The sequence below is a fragment of the Podarcis filfolensis genome (assembly GCF_964270895.1).
Source record: "Podarcis filfolensis genome assembly, chromosome: 8".
NCBI lineage: Eukaryota > Metazoa > Chordata > Lepidosauria > Squamata > Lacertidae > Podarcis > Podarcis filfolensis.
The window spans coordinates 87,008,675-87,027,513 of NC_139611.1; the positions used below are offsets into that span (position 1 = coordinate 87,008,675).

Consider the following 18,839-nt stretch of genomic DNA (forward strand, 5'->3'; position numbering starts at 1 on the left):
TTAATTCATCACATTACGTATTTCAATCCTAAGCCTATCTGGTATTTGCAAGCTTTTCCATTTAATTTAACTTGACATATTTAACTAAATAGTCTTTAAATTTCGACCATTCTTCCTGGTACTCCTCCTCCTCCTGGCCACGGACTCTTCCAGTCAGGTCAGCTAGCTCCGAAAAATCCATCATCTAGTTTGTTTTCCTTCTGGGGTTGTACCCCCAAGTGTGTTTTATAAGCTGGTCTCTGACCATAATAATTTTTTTTTAAAAAAACGCACACACAAGCATATAAGCAGACGTGACTTAGGGTGCTTGAACTCTCAAATAGGTTCTTGACAAAATGCCTCGCCGACGATTCCTGAGTTCTGTTGTGCATCAGGAAACAGTTAAGTAGCAGTAAGCAATAAATGGACACTTCTCCAACGGGGGAGAAGTCAAAAGTGGAAACCTTTTCTCTCCGCACCCCCCCCCCCAAGGTCAGAATTGGGTTCTGCTCTTTTTAACCCCTTCATAAACCATCTAGAGTTAGGAGTGAGCTGGCCAAGTTCGCTGATCACACTAAAGTGCTTCGGGGTCGTTAGAACAAAAAGAGACCGCGAGGAGTTCCGAAAGGACCTCTCCAAACTAAGTGAATGGGTGGTAAGGTGGCAAATGCAATTTGTTGTAAACCAGTGTAAAATGAGGCATGTCAGGCCAAAAAAACTCTGTAGATTTCACACCTATGCTCACAGGGTCTGAACTGGCAGGGACTGACCAAGAATGAGACCTTGGGGTCGTAAGTAGACAAAGACGTCAAGTATGTGGTAGCTGTGAAAAAAGGCAAATTCCATGCTAGGGATGATGATTAATAATAATAATAATAATAGTAGTAGTAGTAGTAGTAGTAGTAGTAGTAGATAATTTATTTATACCCCGCCCGTCTGGCTGGGCTTCCCCAGCCACTCTGGGCGGCTTCCAACCAAATAATAAAATACAGTAATACATCAAACATTAAAAGCTTCCCTAAACAGGGCTGCCTTCAGACGTCTTCTAAAAGTCTGGTAGTTGTTGTTCTCTTTGACATCAGGTGGGAGGGCGTTCCACAGGGCAGGAGCCACTACCAAGAAGGCCCTCTGCCTGGTTCCCTGTAACTTGGCTTCTCGCACTGAGGAAACCGCCAGAAGACCCTCGGCGCTGGACCTCAGCATCCGGGCAGAACGATGGGGGTGGAGATGCCCCTTCAGGTATACTGGACCGAGGCCATTTAGGGCTTTAAAGGTCAGCACCAACACTTTGAATTGTGCTCGGAAACGTACTGGGAGCCAATGTAGGTCTTTCAGGATTGGTGTTATGTGGTCTAGGCAGCCGCTCCCAGTCACCAGTCTAGCTGCCGCATTTTGGATTAGTTGTAGTTTCCGGGTCACCTTCAAAGGTAGCCCCACGGAGAGCGCATTGCAGTAGTCCAAGCGGGAGATAACCAGATAATTGGATAATTTGGAAATGGGTTCAAAATGAAACTGCTCATAGAATGTTGTTGTATAAATCTGTGATCTGGTCATGTTTGGGACGCTGTGTGTTGTTCTGGTTGCCTTAACTCAGAAAGGACATAGTAGAGTTTGGAAAAGGTACAGAAAACAGCATCCGTGATGATCAAGGCGAGGGACTCTCCTGCGAATAAAAGATTGCAGCATTTGGGACTTCTGAGTTTAGAGGAAAGTTGTGTAAGTGGCAACATGATAGTTTGTAAAATCATTCATGGCATGGAGAAAGCAGCGTCAGGAAAATTTCGTCTCCCTCTCTCACCGCACTGGAACTAACGGGTGCCGAATGTTGGAAGATTTGTTTTTTTTTTTTATAATATTTTTATTTTTCCATATAAAGACAATACAACAAACATAAACATACAAAAACAAAAACAAAACAAAAAACATGTATCATTTCATATCCTAATTTCATATCCTATCTTCCCCGACTTCCTCATGCCTCCCCTTTCTGTATTCCAAATTCTTATCGATTGTTCAGCAAATCTTCCCTTATTTTAATTTAGATTTAGACTATTCTTCCTTATTCTCCTTGTCATAACCATTGCTAATAGTAACCATTTACTTTCCAATCCAACATCATTCTAACTTTCATTAACTTTGTAATATTTCTTTAAATAGTCCTTGAATTTTTTCCATTCTTCTTGCTAACTCTGTGCCGTGTGAAGAAATCCTTCCTTTTATCAGTCCCAAATCTTCCAACATAGAATGAAAAGAACGAATGTTGGAAGATTTGGGACTGATAAAAGGAAGGATTTCTTCACACGGCACAGAGTTAGCCTGTGGAACTCCCTCCTACATGAGGCAGGGATGGCTTTAAAATCAAGGAGGAGAGGGCTATCGGTGGCTACTAGCCAAAATGCGTGTGTTGTTGCACTCCTGCCCTGCCTGGGGATTTCCCCAAAGGCACCTGGTTTTCACTGAGCTTCAGACCGGAAGCTGGGTTAAGGCAGGAGCGAGGGATACCTGTGGCTTTTCCAGGTAGCATTGGACTACAACTCCCATAATCCCCGGCAGCCAGCTGGGGCAGAGGAGTACGGCTTCCCTCATCCCTCCCAACCTATTTATTTATCACCAGTTTACCCTCCAAGATGCTGAGGGTGGTGTTGCCTCATTCTTTCCCCCCTTTATCCCTCGCAACAACAGCCCTGTGAGGTGGGTTTGGCTGAAAGAGAATGTGATTGGCCAGCCAATGAACTTAATTGTAGAATAGGTGGCTTAAAATGTGGGCCGCCTTTCTCAAAGTCCCCAAACCTATTTCACAAGTCCCCAAATCTTTTTATATATATATAATTTTTATTAATTTTCAAACATAATAGTTATTATACATTTCACCAAATTTCACATCTTATACGATCTTTTTGGACTTCCATCAGCACGTCTGGTGACCTTCCATTTTTATAATTTCTTCCGCATTTCTTAAGTTCATATTGCCTTTAATTATCATCACTGACGTCATCCTTTTCATTCAATAATGCAATATTTCCAAGTATTCCCCTTACAAAACGTCCTGCAAACCTACAAATGTAATCTGGTCATCACAGCTACTTTTCAAATAGTCCGTAAATTTACGCCAATCTTCTGTGAATCTCTGGTCCCGCCGGTTTCGAATTCTTCCCGTTAGTTTGTCTAGTTCTGCACAGTCCATCAATTTCATCCTCCAATCTTCTTTCGTTGGTAATTCTTCCACAAGTCTCCAAATCTTATCCTTGGTCAGGCGTTGTTGGTTCCCATTTCCCCGTTGGGTATATATACATATTTGGCTGACTCTCAGCCATCTTGCTGCTCCTGCCCTGTTGCATCTTGCCTTGAGCAGGCAGCCATTCAACAGGGGCAGCTGTCCGTGGCAAAGTGAGCTGTACCTGCTGGATTTCTGCCTGGCCCCCGGTGCTGTTAAAGCAGGAGAGCTGGAGGGAGCAGGGGAGGCTGGAGACAAGAGGAAGAAGGCCAGAGGCTCCAGGGGCAAGCACGTGCTTGTGCCCCCCTCCCCACCACTGGCCCCTGAGGACCCATATAAGGCCGGACCTCTGGTGAATCCAGGCAGAAGGGGCTGCGGAAACTCTTCTCTCTGCCAACAGTACATTTCTCCTGCCTGTTGTTTGGGGCTTCTGTGACTTGATGCTTTGCAGAACTTTCCATCCACACCGATGGAGGCCATGTGTCAGGTCTCGCTGTGTTTGTGACAGGCCTCCCAAGGCATGCTTCTGAATTCCGTGGAAAAAAATCTCAGCTGAGGTTGCCAACTTTTTTTCTTGCTCCTGCTCCTCTGCCTTTAACTGCAGCCATGCACATCAATTGCGAGTGATTTTTTTTTTACGGGGAAGTTAAAATTTTCCAGCAAAGAGATGCTTCTTCAATAGACAGGGGAGAGCATCACTTGCTTTTTTTTGGCATGTTAGGATGCAGAGGAGCAAGGCCAGTTTTCTAATAAAAAAAGTGGCAACCCTGATGGCTGTTGGGTCAAAGATGGAGTCCACAAATTGAGAGCAAGTTCTTAAGGAACATCTCCTTTTCTGAGCCCCCCCCCCGCTCCAGTTAGGGAACCCATTTCCGAGTGATATCAGGCAATCCTCATCTCTGGTGTCTGTGAAATGGGCCTTAAGAACTCATTTATTTATGCGTTGGGGGGCAGTTTTGTCAGAAAATGAATACAGAAAGCTTTTAAATAAATAAACATTGCAGTCCTCAGACTGTCAACTTCTCTCTTTTAAAACTGAGCACAGAGAAGAATAGGGTTCTGTTCATATTTGCATAATTGAGAAATGCAATTTGCTTAATGCTAGTGGAACAGCTCCTTCCTCTTCCCTGGGTAATGTTTTTTCAGATGGGAATGGGGGGTGGGGAAGTTTCTACCTACTTTTTACCAGCTACTATGCTAAATTTGACTGTATTAAAAGAAGTTCGGGGCTGGGATATTTTGTGTGTGTGTGTGTTTGTAAATATTTTTTATTTCATTTTACGATGCGTATATATAACAGAACAGCAGGTGTTGAAAATAAAAAGATGAAGAACAAAACTGGAAAATAAGCATGTGGAATGCGTACGCAAGGGTCAAAATAATGAAAATCTAAGTACAGTGGTACCTTGGTTCTCAAACTTTATCCGTTCAGGAAGTTCGTTCCAAAACCAAAACGTTCCAAAACCAAAGTGCGCTTTCCCATAGAAAGCAATGCAAAATGCATTAATCCATTCCAGACTTTTAAAAACAACCCCCCAAACAGCAACTTAACATGAATTTTACTATCTAACGTGACCATCGATCCATAAAATGAAAGCAATAAACAATGTACTGCAGTTACACAATCAATGAATCAGCAGCTGAACTGGGTTCTGCACAGTCACAAAAACAAAAATGAAAGCTGCAATAATGAAAAATATATAGCAAAAACAGATGTCAGCGTAGCACTCAAAACAGAAGCGTAACACTCAGATCAGAAGCATAACACTCAAAACAGAGCATGTTCTGCTTCCGAAAAAAGTTCACAAACCGGAACAGGTTTGCAGTGTTTGGGTTCCAAGTTGTTTGAGTACCAAGGCGCTTGAGAACCAAGGTGCCACTGTAAAGAACGTTGACGTTACTTGGTAGTTTGTGAAATAAATAAGGGAATTATCGAGTGAAGTTCCAGATGTGCCAGCCTGCGATGATAGTTGTTTTGAAAAATGACGATTCTGCTATATATGTAGCCAAAGAATGCAGGTCATCCCTCTTGAAATCTCAAATTATGTTTAATTTTCTCCATTGTATCTCAATTTCGGACTAAGTGCTACCCAGCGCCCAGTGTAAAATTCTGGGCTCTTTTCCCATTGAGCTGCAATTAGCATTCGAGTGACAAAGGAAGTAAAAGGAGGTGGATAACAATTAAGGACTTATTATGTTTTCTGAATGTATTCGAAAATTTATATAGAAAGGCTTATTGTTTTGTGTACATTCAATTGTAAGATAAAACATATGCGATGGGACTTGACAGGAAGTCAAAATTGAAGAAAAGATTTTGTAAGATAAAAAAGGGGGGAAATATTTATTTTCATTATTATCATTTTTCACTGTGTTTTGTATGGAGTGTTTGGGAGAAAATAAGACAGTAAATAACACATAACAAACAAAATATTTCTGTATGTAATTTTTATTTCTCAATTATATTTTGTGGTAGTATGGTTGTAATGTTTTTTTGTAGCATAAAATCATTCAGTAAGAATTATTTTTTTAAAAAAGAGATGCAAAAAAGAGATCCTTGGTGCCAGGATCATATAGAAGCCCAGTTCTTCTGATGATATACCTTACATTGGTACCCTCAAAGCGTGTGTGTCTGTGTTGCCCCACACTTTTCCTGGTGGGGGTCTTTGTGCTCTGGCTTAGCCTCACTCTCTCCTTCCTGTTTCCCCCACCTCCCTGAACCCAGTGAGTCCGTCGTCTGCACCACCCGAGCCACTGTGATGCTGTATGATGATGCCAACAAGAAATGGGTGCCAGCGGGGAGCGGCCCCCAGGCCTTCAGCCGCATCCAAATCTACCACAGCCCGGTCAACAACACGTTCAGGGTCGTGGGGAGAAAGATGCAGCCGGACCAACAGGTAAGGACCCCCCCCCCCACAGCAAAGATGAGGGAGGGAAGGGGAGGTCTTTCCCTCCTGTGATGTTTAAGCAGACTTCCTCAACTTCGGTCCTCCAGATGCTTTGAGACTACAATTCCCATCACCCCTCACCACTGGTCCTGCTAGCTAGGGATCATGGGAGTTGTAGGCCAAAAACACCTGAAGGGCTGAGGTTGAGGAAGCCTGGCTTAGAGCATCTCCAGTGTCGCCATAGCAACCCCCCTGGCTCTGGTACCCAAAAGGGCTCTTTCTCTTTATTTTCCCCTCTCCTGGGGTGCATGGGTCTGTGTTCGGGGCTCTCCCCTATTTATTTACGTAATTTCGTAGAATTTATACCTGCCTCAAAGCTGTTTACGAAACTATAAAATTACAGGCTAATAGATTAGAAGAAAATTAAATTCAGCAGTAAACTAAAAACCAGATGGACGCACGTGTCAATGTTCCCAACCTCTCCAGGTACAAATAAATGTTTTTAGCGTGCACCGAAAAGGGTGCTGTGAAGTCGCCTGCCTGCTGTCAACAGGCAGGGAGTTCCAATAGTGCCACACTAAAATATCGACTTCCAACCCCCTGCAAAGAGGAGAGGGAGGGGAAGGGTTTTGGGGGGGGGCTGGCTAGGTCACTTCATCGTTCACATCCCCTTTTGCACTTTGTTAAACCGCTGCATGTTTTCGAGGAGTCCTTGGCCTTCCGACAACTCCCTGCGAATCTGAGTTTGCTGCCGTGCCCATTTTACAGACGGAGCAAACTGAGGCTGCTGTCAACAGGCAGGGAGTTCCAAAAGTGCCACACTAAAATATCGACTTCTTACAAACGTGGAAGGGAGATTGTGGCTCTGACTTTCCCATCCTCTTACTTTGAACCACTGAATGTCTTGCCGTTACAAAAGGAAGGAACCGAAGGAGCAGCAGAGCCTTGCTTGGCTCTCAGGTCACGTCAAAGGGGTCAGGTCTTGGCACCGGAAAGGGGTCGGGTTTGGTGCCAGGGGAGGGTCCAAAATGCTTGTGCACCCTGCCTGGGGCTGATGGGCTTTGTAGTCTTTATGTGGCAGCTGGTGGGCACCAAGTTGGCAAAATCCCTCTTGGCTCAGCTTCTTTTTTACCCCCCCTTCCCTCTCCCAAAGGTGGTCATCAACAGCCCGATCGTGAAAGGGCTAAAATACAACCAGGCTACGCCCAACTTTCACCAGTGGCGAGATGCCCGCCAAGTCTGGGGGCTCAACTTTGGCACCAAAGAGGACGCTAGCCAGTTTGCTGGCGGGATGATGGCTGCCCTGGAGGCTCTGGATTCAGGTGAGGGGGAGACGGAAGAATTGGGGCATCTTCCTGGGGGTGCCAGGAGGGCCTTAAACTTGCAAGGGAGAAGGGCGAGACCCGCCCTGGTCTGGTCTGCCAAACTGGCTCTAAATCCTGATTTTTTCACACCCTGCAGGGAACTCTGCAGCTCCACGGCCCATCCAGAACGGCCCCACGGCGGAAGAAATGGCGGAGCAGCAGAAAAGGTACTTGGTGTGCTCTGCGGAACTCCCTGCTACTGCGTTGTTTTACTGCCCTGAGCAATGCATTGCAGGGCCTCTGCCTACTCCAGTTTGAACCAAGCTAGGTTCACAGGGGCTGGTGGGCGCCAGGTTGGCAGAGGCAGGCCCAGGCCGCGTCCTCGGTGCTTGTGCCCTCAAAAGAGGCACAAGCCTCAATTCCTTTAAGATCATAGAATGGTTATTAATAATAATAATAACAACAACAACTTCATCGTTCACATCTCCTTTTGCACTTTGTTAAACCACTGCATGTTTTCAAGGAGTCCTTGGCTTTCCGACAAATCCCCGCGAATCTGAGGTTGCTGCCGTGCCCATTTTACAGACTGAGCAAACTGAGGCTGCGAAGCAGCTGACCCCTAAGGGCCACCCGATTGAGTCCGTTGCCTGAGGTGGACACTGTAACCGAGCCCCTCTTCCCCAAATCCAGTGGGTCTCCCTCCCGCCAGCTTTTCCTTCCCTCGGCCCCCAGTGCGAATCGCGCCTCCTTATTTTGCTCCGATTCATTTTCGGCCAGAATGGAAAGGGCATGCAGCAACCTCAGTCCCCAACGGTAGCCTCTCCTGGGGGAGACCCTTGGGAGAGACCCTTGCCTCTGCAACCCTGGAGAGCAGCTGCCAGCCTGTGCAGGCAATACTGGGGGTCCGATCCGGTACACAGGTCAGCGGACAATTGCTGCAAATTCCCCCAGCCCTCCTTCATGCCTCCATGCGCAGCAGAGGGCGTTCCCAGCTTAGCTGCTAATCGGCTTGAGGGGTCATCAGGTCACCCGGCTGCCCCACTTGCTGCCTCCATTCCGGCCGCCTGTTCCCAGCGTGCGCAGAGCACCCCGTTCCTGGGGGGCCGCCCCCCACCTGCCCCAGCCATGTGTGGCTTTGCAGTGTCCGGGATTTTGCCAGAGCCTCCGCAGAAGTAAGTGGCAGCAATTGGGGAGGGGGCTGAACACAGGGAAGGGTGGGGGACCCAGCCCAGGTGGGCCTCATCCTGCCCAGCCACCTCTCCTGGGCCCTCCGACTGCAGTGGGGCCCTGATTTTCTCTTTTCTTTCCCCCCCCCAACTCCAGGCAGCAGCAGCAGCTGGAGAGGGAGCAACAGGAGCAGGCTGAGCGAGAGAGGCGGGTGACAATCTCAGGTGGGTCCCTGGGGTGGGGTGGGGGGGACAAGCAGCATCCAGTGGGTGACCCCAACCCTCCCTCCCTCCCTCTCCCAGGCGGGTGTGGGGTGCAAAACCCCTTTTTTGTTTCAGGACCTTGGCTGGTAATGGCTCCGGGGAGAGACTTGGAAATGTGCCTGGAGGGTTATGGGGTTTTTTGCAGGGTGGGGGGGTGCCCTCGACAAAGCCTCCCCCCCCCCAACATAAGTGGGGTGACCTCGCTCCCAAAAGGGAAGTCCGTGGGTGGGGGGAGGCTGGCCTGCCTCTGAGCACCTGAAGAATAAACAATTGGTTTAGTGTGGATTAACGCGCCCAGGCTGAGGATTTGGGGGGGGGGGGAGAATGGGATGGAGGGCGTTCTGCTAAATGCTCAGTCTCTCTTTTTTTTTTTAATAAATATTTATTAGAGTTTTCAATTTTATACAAACAAAAAAGAAAAAGAAAAAAAGATATTAAAAACAAATCAATTTCAATATCAATTTTCAATAACATGTTTCCTTGACTTCCTCATACCTCCCCTTCTTGTTTTCTAGTTCAAATTGTTTATCCAGCAAATCCTAATCTCTTAACATTCCATTTAACTAACACCTTATTTTCCAATCAACTTCTTAAATTTTGTAACTTAAACAATATTTATCCCAATTCTTTTTACCATAACAGCTAGAGACCACATAAGTTCAATCCAGCATCTTTCAAAGTTCATTAATTTTGCAATGTTTCTGTAAATAGTCCTTAAATTTCTTCCAATCCTCTTCTGCCGACTCTTCTCCCTGGTCGCGGATTCTGCCAGTCATTTCTGCCAGTCCCATACAGTCAATCAACTTCATCTGCCATTCTTCCAGAGTGGGTAGATCTTGCGTCTTCCAGTGCTTTGCTATAAGTATTCTTGCTGCCGTTGTAGCATACATAAAGAAAGTTCTATCCTTCTTTGGCACCAAATGGCCGACTATGCCCAAGAGAAAAGCCTCTGGTTTCTTCAAGAAGGTATATTTAAATACCTTTTTCATTTCATTATAAATCATCTCCCAGAAAGCCTTAATCTTTGGGCACGTCCACCAAAGGTGAAAGAATGTACCTTCAACCTCCTTACATTTCCAACATTTATTATCAGGCAAATGATAGATTTTTGCAAGCTTGACTGGTGTCATGTACCACCTGTATATCATTTTCATAATATTCTCTCTTAAGGCATTACATGCCGTAAATTTCATACCGGTGGTCACTAAATGCTCAGTCTCACATCGTCACCTATGCTTAAAGCAGTACGGCCCTCCAAGCATCCTGGGAACTGTAGTTTGTGGAGGGTGCTGGGGGTTGTCAGGAGAACCCTATACTCCCCTCCCGGAGGTGCAATTCTCCGAGTGGTTTTAACAGTCTCCCCCTCTTCCCAGGGATCTCTGGGAATTGTCGCTCTGTGTGGGGAAGAGGGAGCTTTGGGTATTATAGTTCTAGGAGTGGAAGAGGGAATTCTGGGAGTTGTAGTTCTCTGAGGGAGGAGTTCTGGGAGTTGTAGTTCTAGGAGGGGAAGAGGGAGTTCTGGGAGTTGTAGTTCTCTGAGGGAGGAGTTCTGGGAGTTGTAGTTCTGGGAGGGGAAGAGGGAATTCTGGGAGTTGTAGTTCTCTGAGGGAGGAGTTCTGGGAGTTGTAGTTCTAGGAGGGGACGAGGGAGTTCTGGGAGTTGTAGTTCTGGGAGGGGGAAGGAGGACTTCTGGCAATTGTAGTTCTGGGAGGGGAAGAGGGAATTCTGGGAGTTGTAGTTCTCTGAGGGAGGAGTTCTGGGAGTTGTAGTTCTAGGAGGGGAAGAGGGAGTTCTGGGAGTTGTAGTTCTAGGAGGGGGAAGGGAGCTCTGGGAATCATGGCTGTGGGAGGGGAAATAGCACCCTTAACAAACTACATCTCCCAGTATCCTTTGGGGGAAGCCAAGGCTGTTTAAAGAGGTATCATAGTACTTTAAATGTGACGTGCGGATGTCACCCGAGAAAGTATCTTGGGCTGGACACACAGGTGTTCGGTGCTTGTGGGGTGGCAGCGATGAGGTGCCTCACTTTGCCCCTCTATGGATGCAACCCCACATTCTGCAGAACTGTGTAGCGTTGGAAAGGGACCCCGTGGGGTCATCCAGCTCAACCCCCTGCCGTGCTGGAGCCACAGTTGAAACCTCTCTTCTTGCAGTGCCTGCAGGGACCCCTTCGGGAGGAGGACCGCCGCCCCCACCAGGACCCCCGCCCGCCCCGCCATGCCCGCCCCCGGGCCCACCTCCAGGAACACCAGCGGGGCCACCCCCACCTCCGGGGCCTCCGCCGCCGCCCGGCCCTCCGCCTGGCCCCCCTGGCCCTCCACCTCCGGGAGGGGGGCCGCCCCCTGCACCGCCCCTCCCGCCTCCCCAGGGCCCGGCAGGGGGGGGCGGCCCCCCCTCCGGCTTGGCTGCTGCCCTCGCAGGGGCAAAGCTCAAGAAAGTGGGCAAGGTGAGTACAGACAGCTCCGCGGGCGGCGGGAATTGTAGTTCAGGCGCCCGGTTTCCCCCAAGGCTGTAGATGGGAGTTGTAGTTGGGCACCCTCTCGGCGCCTTGGCCTTAACCCTTGACCCTGTTCTTCTTCCGCAGGAGGAGGCGCCAAAGGCCGCGGCTGGCGCGGCGCCCCCGCCGAGTGGAGGGGGAGGCGGGGGGCTCATGGAGGAAATGAGCGCCATGTTGGCGCGGCGGTGAGTGCGGAGGAACCTCGCGGGGTGGGTGGCAGCGAGGGGGCCTGGCGCAGTGGCGCAGAGTGCCAGTCTTCCTATTCAAATCCAGGACAAATCTTGAGGACTACGAACTTAGCTCTCTATTTGTCAAGGGAAAGATCCTGGCTCTGTGGTGCATCATGCAAAAGTGCCCAGGGTCAGACCCTGGCAGCAGTTCCAGGGGTAGGGCTGAGGACCCAGGCGAGACGGAGCCCCTTTTTGGGCTCAAGCAAGGCCTGTTTTTCTCCCAATAGGAGAAGCTAGCCAAACTCCTGATTTCTCTTCGTCTTGCCCCCTGCTTGGAACAGGGTGCCCCACAAGTGTAGTAATTTGATAAGCAAGAATGCGTTTGGCTGAAAAGCGCACAGAGAAGGCGTCTGCCTGGTGTCAAGTGGCAGAGAGTTCCAGAGTCTAGCCGCTGCACTAAAAGCTGGATTTATTACAAACGCAGAAGGGGTGTTCTGTGACAGGGCTGCTTCCATAGATCGATGAGACGGCATCTAGGGAGTGAGGCGATCTTGAACAACCTGTTTCTCTCTCTCCCCCCCCCCCCCCAATCCCATCTCCCCAGGAGGAAAGTTGCGGATCAGGGTGAGAAACCCATTCCAAAGAAAGATGAAGGTCCCGTAAGTACCCGGCTCCCCTTCCCTGCCCCATAGGGTCCAGTTTGAGAACCAGAAGTTTAGAAATCTGGGTTTCATTCATTCCACCCCCCTTGCAAAATTCATTCATTTATTATTGCAATGCAGTTTTCCCAACGCTGGATTGAAAAGAAAAACACACCTCGAATTGATATATGAAAGACAAATAAAATCAAGGGAAATCCCACCAAATATGGAACAGATTAAAAAATTACCTTTCTAAGTGTCTGCACAGGCTTGTCTAAACAAGGATGTTTTCAGCTGGCGCCCAAAAAACGGGTACAGTGAAGGCGCCTGCTCCATCTCATGAGGCAGGGAGTTCCAAAGGGCAAACAACCGAGTTCTTGCAAATGCAGAAAAGGGGCATTATTGGCTCCTGTGTAGTAGGGCCAGTTTATATGGCACCTTTTCCTGCAAGGTGGCAAACATTGCCCTCCCCGTCCCCAGTTCACTACAACAACAACGACAACCCTGGGAGGCGGGTTGGGCTGAGAGGCAGCGATTGGCGTCCCTCTCTGGTTTTTGCTTTGCAGAGCAGGAGGGTCCCCCTGGGTGTGGGACTCAGGCTGGTGGCTTCTCATGTCTCATTTGCCCTCTCTGTTTCTTTCCCCCCAGCAAAACGACACGGACGCTGGTGCCAAGACCACAGGTAGGCAGTGGGGCACAGAAGGCGGGCGATAGACTAGAGTGGGCACTAGGCCCTCAGGCCACTGGAAGACCCGCCTCGTGGCTTGCCATGGCTACTGGGCTCAAATCCTGCTTGCGGCTTTCCCTTTGAGGCATTTGGCTGTCCCTGGGGAGAAGAGGACACTGGAATAGATTTATTACGTGTGGGTTAAACCACAGAGCCTAGGACTTGTCGATCAGAAGGTCGGCGGTTCGAATCCCCGCAACGGGGTGAGCTCCCGTTGCTCGGTCCCTGCTCCTGCCAACCTAGCAGTTCGAAAGCACGTCAAAGTGCAAGTAGATAAATAGGTACCGCTCCGGCGGGAAGGTAAACGGCGTTTCCGTGCGCTGCTCTGGTTCGCCAGAAGCGGCTTAGTCATGCTGGCCACATGACCCGGAAACTGCACGCCGGCATCCTTGGCCAATAAAGCGAGATGAGCGCCACAACCCTGGAGTCGTCCACAACTGGACCTAACAGTCAGGGGTCCCTTTACCTTTACCTTTATCCAGCTTTCAGATTGGGAAAGATTATGGAAATCTGATTTGAAATTCTTGGCGCGTTGTATGCTTAAAGGAAACTATATGAATATGATGTGCTGGTAGTATTTGACTACTAGTAAGGTAGGACGTGGGTGGCGCTGTGGTCTAAACCAGAGAACCTAGTGCTTGCTGATCGGAAGGTCGGCGGTTCGAATCCCCGCAACGGGGTGAGCTCCCGTTGCTCAGTCCCTGCTCCTGCCAACCTAGCAATTCGAAAGCATGTCAAAGTGCAAGTAGATAAATAGGTACCACTCCGGCGGGAAGGTAAGCGGCGTTTCCATGCACTGCTCTGGTTCACCAGAAGCGGCTTAGTCATACTGGCCACATGACCCGGAAGCTGTACGCCGGCTCCCTCGGCCAAGAAAGTGAGATGAGAGCCGCAACCCCAGAGTCGGCCATGACTGGACCTAATGGTCAGGGGTCCCTTATAGGTGCTGGAAGCTGGGAAACCCAGCCAGATGTGCAGGGTATAAATAGTTAAAATGATCATCATGAATCCAGAAGCTGGGCTTTTCTTAAGGAGCTTCCAGGTCCAGGAGCAGTCTATCTGGACTCCTGCGTTCTCGGGGGCCATTGGCCGCTGTGAGAACAGGGCGCTGGACTCGATGGGCCCCCCTTGGCCTGATCCAGCAGCCGGTCTCTTTGGAGATACGCGAGGGCCGTTCGCTCTAGAGTTCCCAGGCGCCTGGGGAACGCTAAGCAGGGGCTTCAACAGGAAGTCCAGGGGGTCTGCGCCTCTGCCTTCCACAGCCCCCTACCCATCCTCTCCCTCCTTGCTTTGTCCTAGATTCCTTCCGCAGGCCTTGGGAGAAGACCAGCACGACGCTACCCAGGTAAGTGACACCTGTCCATCATGGTCATTTTGAATTTCTCTGAAATCACCCCACCCTTTTCCCTGGCACCAAGTTTCCACGAAGCCAGTGGAATTGGTGTGTTTGTGTTTTATTTGTGTGCCGTGTTTCTCTCCCTCCTTGACCCACAAAGTGGGGAGCAGGCGGTGGGGGGGCGGCTATCTTGCTTGCCCCCCACCCAAGCTGTGTCTCAGTCTTTCTCTTCTCTGCCCCCCCCAACGCTCAGGACAACTGTGACCCAGAGAAGCACCACGCCCTCAGCTGCGGCCCGTCCACAGTTCGGCCAGTCTAGGTATCAGGCAGGGAGGGCTGGATAATAAAATAATAATAATAATAATAATAATAATAATAATAATAATAATAATAAACTTTTATTTATACCCCCCCCACCCGGTTCAAAAACCGGGCTCAGGGCGGCTAAAAACAAATTTAAAACACTGAGTTGTAAAAGCAGCATAAAATAAAGTATAAAAACATAAATAACAATAAAATTCAAAAATCAATTAGATAATCTCCAGGGCTAGCTGGCTGAATTGGTCCTACTTGGGCCAGCGAGGAGGCCAGGGGAGAATTAGCTGTGGGATCCCAGAGTGGGTGATCTTCATAAAAGGGGAGGGGGAGGGAAGAGAAGGGAAATCAGGCTGAATTCAAATTAAAGGCCAGGTGGAATAGCTCTGTCTTACAGGCCCGACGGAAGGAGGTTAAATTCTGAAGGGCCCTGGTCTCGTGGGACAGAGCATTCCACCAGGTTGGAGCCATCACTGAGAAGGCCCAGGCCCTGGTGGAGGATAGACATATCTGCTAAGTACCCCCGTAGCACCATAGAAGGGCACCCCAGGGCTCATCAAGCCCAACCTGCCGTGATGCAGGAATCGCGGCCAACTTCAAACGTGCCTGGAGCCTTCCGTGAGCAGAGGGTGCTCACTTAGCTCTCACTGCTGGGTTTCTTTTAAGACCGGGCTGGGTGGAGACGTATCTGTGCCCCCACCAGGCGCCGCTGAACTACAACTCCCATTCTCCTCCGTGGCTGGGCTGATGGGAGTTTGGCACCGAAGCACAGCTTTCTGAGCTGATTCCGGGACTCTGTGGCATTTAAGAAAAGCACGGGGGGTGGGGGCGTTTCTGTTGCCAACGAAAAATAGAATTTTTTCTGCAGAAGGAAAGCTTGCAAGGCAGGGAGAGAGGCAAGCAAACCTGCCCCACAGTGTTCCCCCCGCCCCATAGGCAAATACTTCCTGTATGAGGGCTATGCAGGCTGCCTCCCACCCAGCCCCATTCCCGAGCAGTGTGGTACAGTGGTTAGAGCGTTGGACTGGCACCGAGGAGAGACCTGGATTCGAATCACCCACTCGGCCACAAAGCTCACTGTCGCTGCATCTCTCTGTTGCTGTTTGTGGGGGAGAATTAAATGAGGGAGGGGGAGAACCTGGAGTGCCACTTTTGAAATAAAAGTGGGATAGAAACACAATAAAATAATCACAATATGATTATCAGTTATTGACTTCGTTATTGGTGCTCCCTTAGGGCCAAACGAGATCGGCTGTTGGTTTTTGCAACGAACGCATCTGGTTTTTGTTAACGAAATAGCAGCCCCGGGGAGGGGGGTGGTTTTCCTGCAGGGGAAAACCCCCCTTCCGAAGCAGCTGTTTGCATTCATGGAAAACTCGATGGCAGCTGCCTGTTTGGTGGGTCTGATGCTGCAAAGCTTAGCTTGCCCCCCTGAAATCCTTCCTTTACTTTCTCGCCACCCCCAGGATGAAATCCGCCGGAGCGATCACCGGTTCGGAACCTGCTGGTGGCGGCGGTGGAGGAGACGAGTCGGAGCTGGAACGGGTGAAACAGGTAAACCTGCCTTTTTGGGTCCAAGCTAACGTCACCTAGAACCAGAGAAGGGGGGCTCCTAGAGTCATCTAGTTCAACCCCCTGCAATGCAGGAATCTCAGCTAATGATTATTATTTTATTTTAATTAAAGATTTTCTTGGTTTACAAAAGTATGTACAATGTCTCTCGCTCTTTTTTCCCAAGTAACATTTTTTACAGATCAGCTAATGATCAGCTAATGATTATTTCAAAGATACTCCTTTTTAGGCGGGTTGGGGGGGTTCTGTTGTGTTCTTTCCCTGGTGCCAGACTTGTTGGAGGGGGTGTCTGTCTTCTCCCTCTTCCCTCTGGGCCCTAAATGCATGTCTTTCCAACCCCCACCCTAGGAACTCTTGCAGGAGGTCCGGCGGGAATTACAGAAAATGAAAGAGGAGATCATACAAGGTAAGTTATGAAGGCTTTTGGGTTTTTTAAAAAATAAGTGGCATATAAATTTAACAAAATAAATTCTATATATACCGTATTTTTCGCTCAATAAGACACACTTTTTTCTTCCTAAAAAGTAAGGGGAAATGTTTGTGCGTCTTAATAAGCGGATGTGTGGTCCCTGGAGCCGAATTGCCCAGGGGCAAAAAGCAGATCATGCTTTTTCTTTTTGAAACAAAAAAAATTTTTTCCTGCCAGTAGCACCTTAAAGACCAACTAAGTTAGTTCTTGGTATGAGCTTTCGTGTGCATGCACACTTCTTCAAGTGTGAAGAAGTGTGCATGCACACGAAAGCTCATACCAAGAACTAACTTAGTTGGTCTTTAAGGTGCTACTGGCAGGAAAAAAAATTTTTTGTTTTGACTATGGCAGACCAACACGGCTACCTATCTGTAACTTTTCTTTTTGAAAGAGGGAAGGGGGTGTTGAAACAAATCTGCTGATCGGCAAGTGATCGGGAGAGAGATAAGGGACGCTTGAGATAAAGGAGGCTGCCTGGGAGGGGGGAGGTAAAGACAGCAAACTTGCAAGGAGAGGAGACAGGAAGATGAAAGCAATGAGGAGAGAAATTAGAAGAAAAGGAGGAGCAAAACAACTGTTCCAGTTAAGGAAAAGACACTAAGGCAAACAAGAGGGAAGGGAGTGTTGAAAGGAAACAGCTGATTGGTGGGATCGGAAGAGAGATAAGGGACTCTAGTGATAAAGGAGGCTGCCTGGGAGGGGGGAGGTAAAAGCCCATGGGTCCTCATTGCATTGGGTCACCCCAAATTCACCATCAGATCATATAGCATGTCCATGGCTACAGCCTGCACCCAACCCACTGTTTCGTGGGGCCGCAATGGCGCAAAAACGTGGTTACAAAGCACGGATCCACATGGATCCTCAGGATTTTTGCATTGGGCTACCCCAAACTCACCGTCAAATCACATGTCTGTGGCCACAGCATGAACCACAAAAATCATACATCCACTGTTTCATTCAGAGTATATTTTTTCTTGTTTTCGTCCTCTAAAAACTAGGTGCGTCTTATGGCATGAAAAATACGGTATGCAGTCATACCTCGGGTTGAGCGTTTTCGGGGTGCGCTCCGCGGCGACCAGGAAGTAACGGAACACGTTACTTCCGGGTTTCGCCACATGCGCAGACGCTCAAAATGATGTCACACACATGCACGGAAGCGGCGAATCGCGACCTGCGTATGAGCAGACGCGGGTTGCATTCTGCTCTGGATGTGAACAGGGCTCCGGAACGGATCCTGGTTGCATGCAGAGGTACCAATGTATAACCTACAGCTGTCTTCCCCACCCTGGGGCTCTCCAGCTGTGTTGACTACAACTCCCATGAGCCAGAGTGTCGCATCGACTGTGCCGGCAGGGGCTGATGGGAGTTGTAGTCTGAAGCAGCTATGCAAAGGCCTCCCAGTGGTTGGAAAAGCCTGGCTTTTCTAGACAGCACTGGAATATTTTGGATCGCTGAAAGGGCCCGGCTTCATATTTTCGTTTTCTCTCTCTCTCTCCGCAGCATTTGTGACAGAGCTACGGAAGCGGGGGTCTCCTTAGTGCCCCCCCACAAGAAAGAAAGAAAGAGAAACCCCCCCAACTTGCCGGTGCCTCCAGGAGCCCGCAGTTCAGTCCTCCGAAACGTGCAGGAAAGAATAAAAGCGGAAGAAGATAAAAAGAACGAACTTGATCACCCCTTTTCTCCCCACGCCCCCCCCCACAAACGCACCAGATGAGCTCCACACAACACACACACCTTTTCCCGTCGGCTCCCAGGCTCCCGCTGTGCAATTTCCGGGGAGGGGGGGAAAGGAGAATCTGTGGCAGCCCCCCACCCCAGGAAGGGCAGGACCCCCACCTGTGCCTTACCCAGAGCAATAGCAACACCCCTCCTTCCTCTGCTTCCTCCCCGCCCCCCCCCCGCCACAACGAGGGGCTTGTTCCCGCGGGAGGTGTGCAAGGGGGGGTGCGTTTCCCTGGCGGAACTGGCTCCTCCCCCCCCTCCCGCCACCACTTAACACTGTGCCATTCCCAGAGAGGGCTAGACTCTCCATCACCCGCAAACCATCCTTTTTCATGCTTGGACCAAGATGCCTGTGTCTGTTTTTCCTTTCTTTCCTCCGCCCCCCAAAAAAACCATGGCATGGGAAGGGGCGTGCGCAGGCAGCCCAGCCAGGCACCCTCTGACATTATGGGGGGGTCAGTGGCACGAGAAACACCTGCTTTTCCCGGGCTTCAGGGAATTTTGTCAGCTTAACCAAACTGGAGAAGTTTCCTTTCCTTTGAAGGTAGTGGTCGGCAACCAGGTTGCCCCAAAGGCCA

The 18,839-nt window shown here is 49.4% G+C and overlaps 1 protein-coding gene across 9 annotated transcripts in view; it reads left to right on the forward strand.

Annotated features, from left to right (window-relative positions):
• The window catches only part of VASP (vasodilator stimulated phosphoprotein), a 43,947-nt gene extending 25,416 nt beyond the window's left edge, over positions 1–18,531 (forward strand). For 3 of the 9 annotated variants that reach the window (XM_083627508.1, XM_083627502.1, XM_083627507.1), the window contains 13 exons: positions 5,916–6,087; positions 7,232–7,400; positions 7,540–7,616; positions 8,710–8,773; positions 10,966–11,258; positions 11,397–11,494; positions 12,084–12,138; positions 12,769–12,802; positions 14,147–14,192; positions 14,437–14,502; positions 15,965–16,052; positions 16,419–16,476; positions 18,040–18,531. In XM_083627508.1, coding sequence (XP_083483634.1) covers positions 5,916–6,087; positions 7,232–7,400; positions 7,540–7,616; positions 8,710–8,773; positions 10,966–11,258; positions 11,397–11,494; positions 12,084–12,138; positions 12,769–12,802; positions 14,147–14,192; positions 14,437–14,502; positions 15,965–16,052; positions 16,419–16,476; positions 18,040–18,077 — 1,258 coding nt within the window. In that variant the 3' untranslated portion in view covers positions 18,078–18,531. Of the gene's footprint in view, positions 1–5,915; positions 6,088–7,231; positions 7,401–7,539; positions 7,617–8,705; positions 8,774–10,965; positions 11,259–11,396; positions 11,495–12,083; positions 12,139–12,768; positions 12,803–14,146; positions 14,193–14,436; positions 14,503–15,964; positions 16,053–16,418; positions 16,477–18,039 lie in introns of all 9 variants that reach the window. The other 6 variants (XM_083627509.1, XM_083627503.1, XM_083627504.1 and 3 more) reach the window with 5 other exon arrangements.
• Positions 18,532–18,839: the final 308 nt, after the last annotated feature.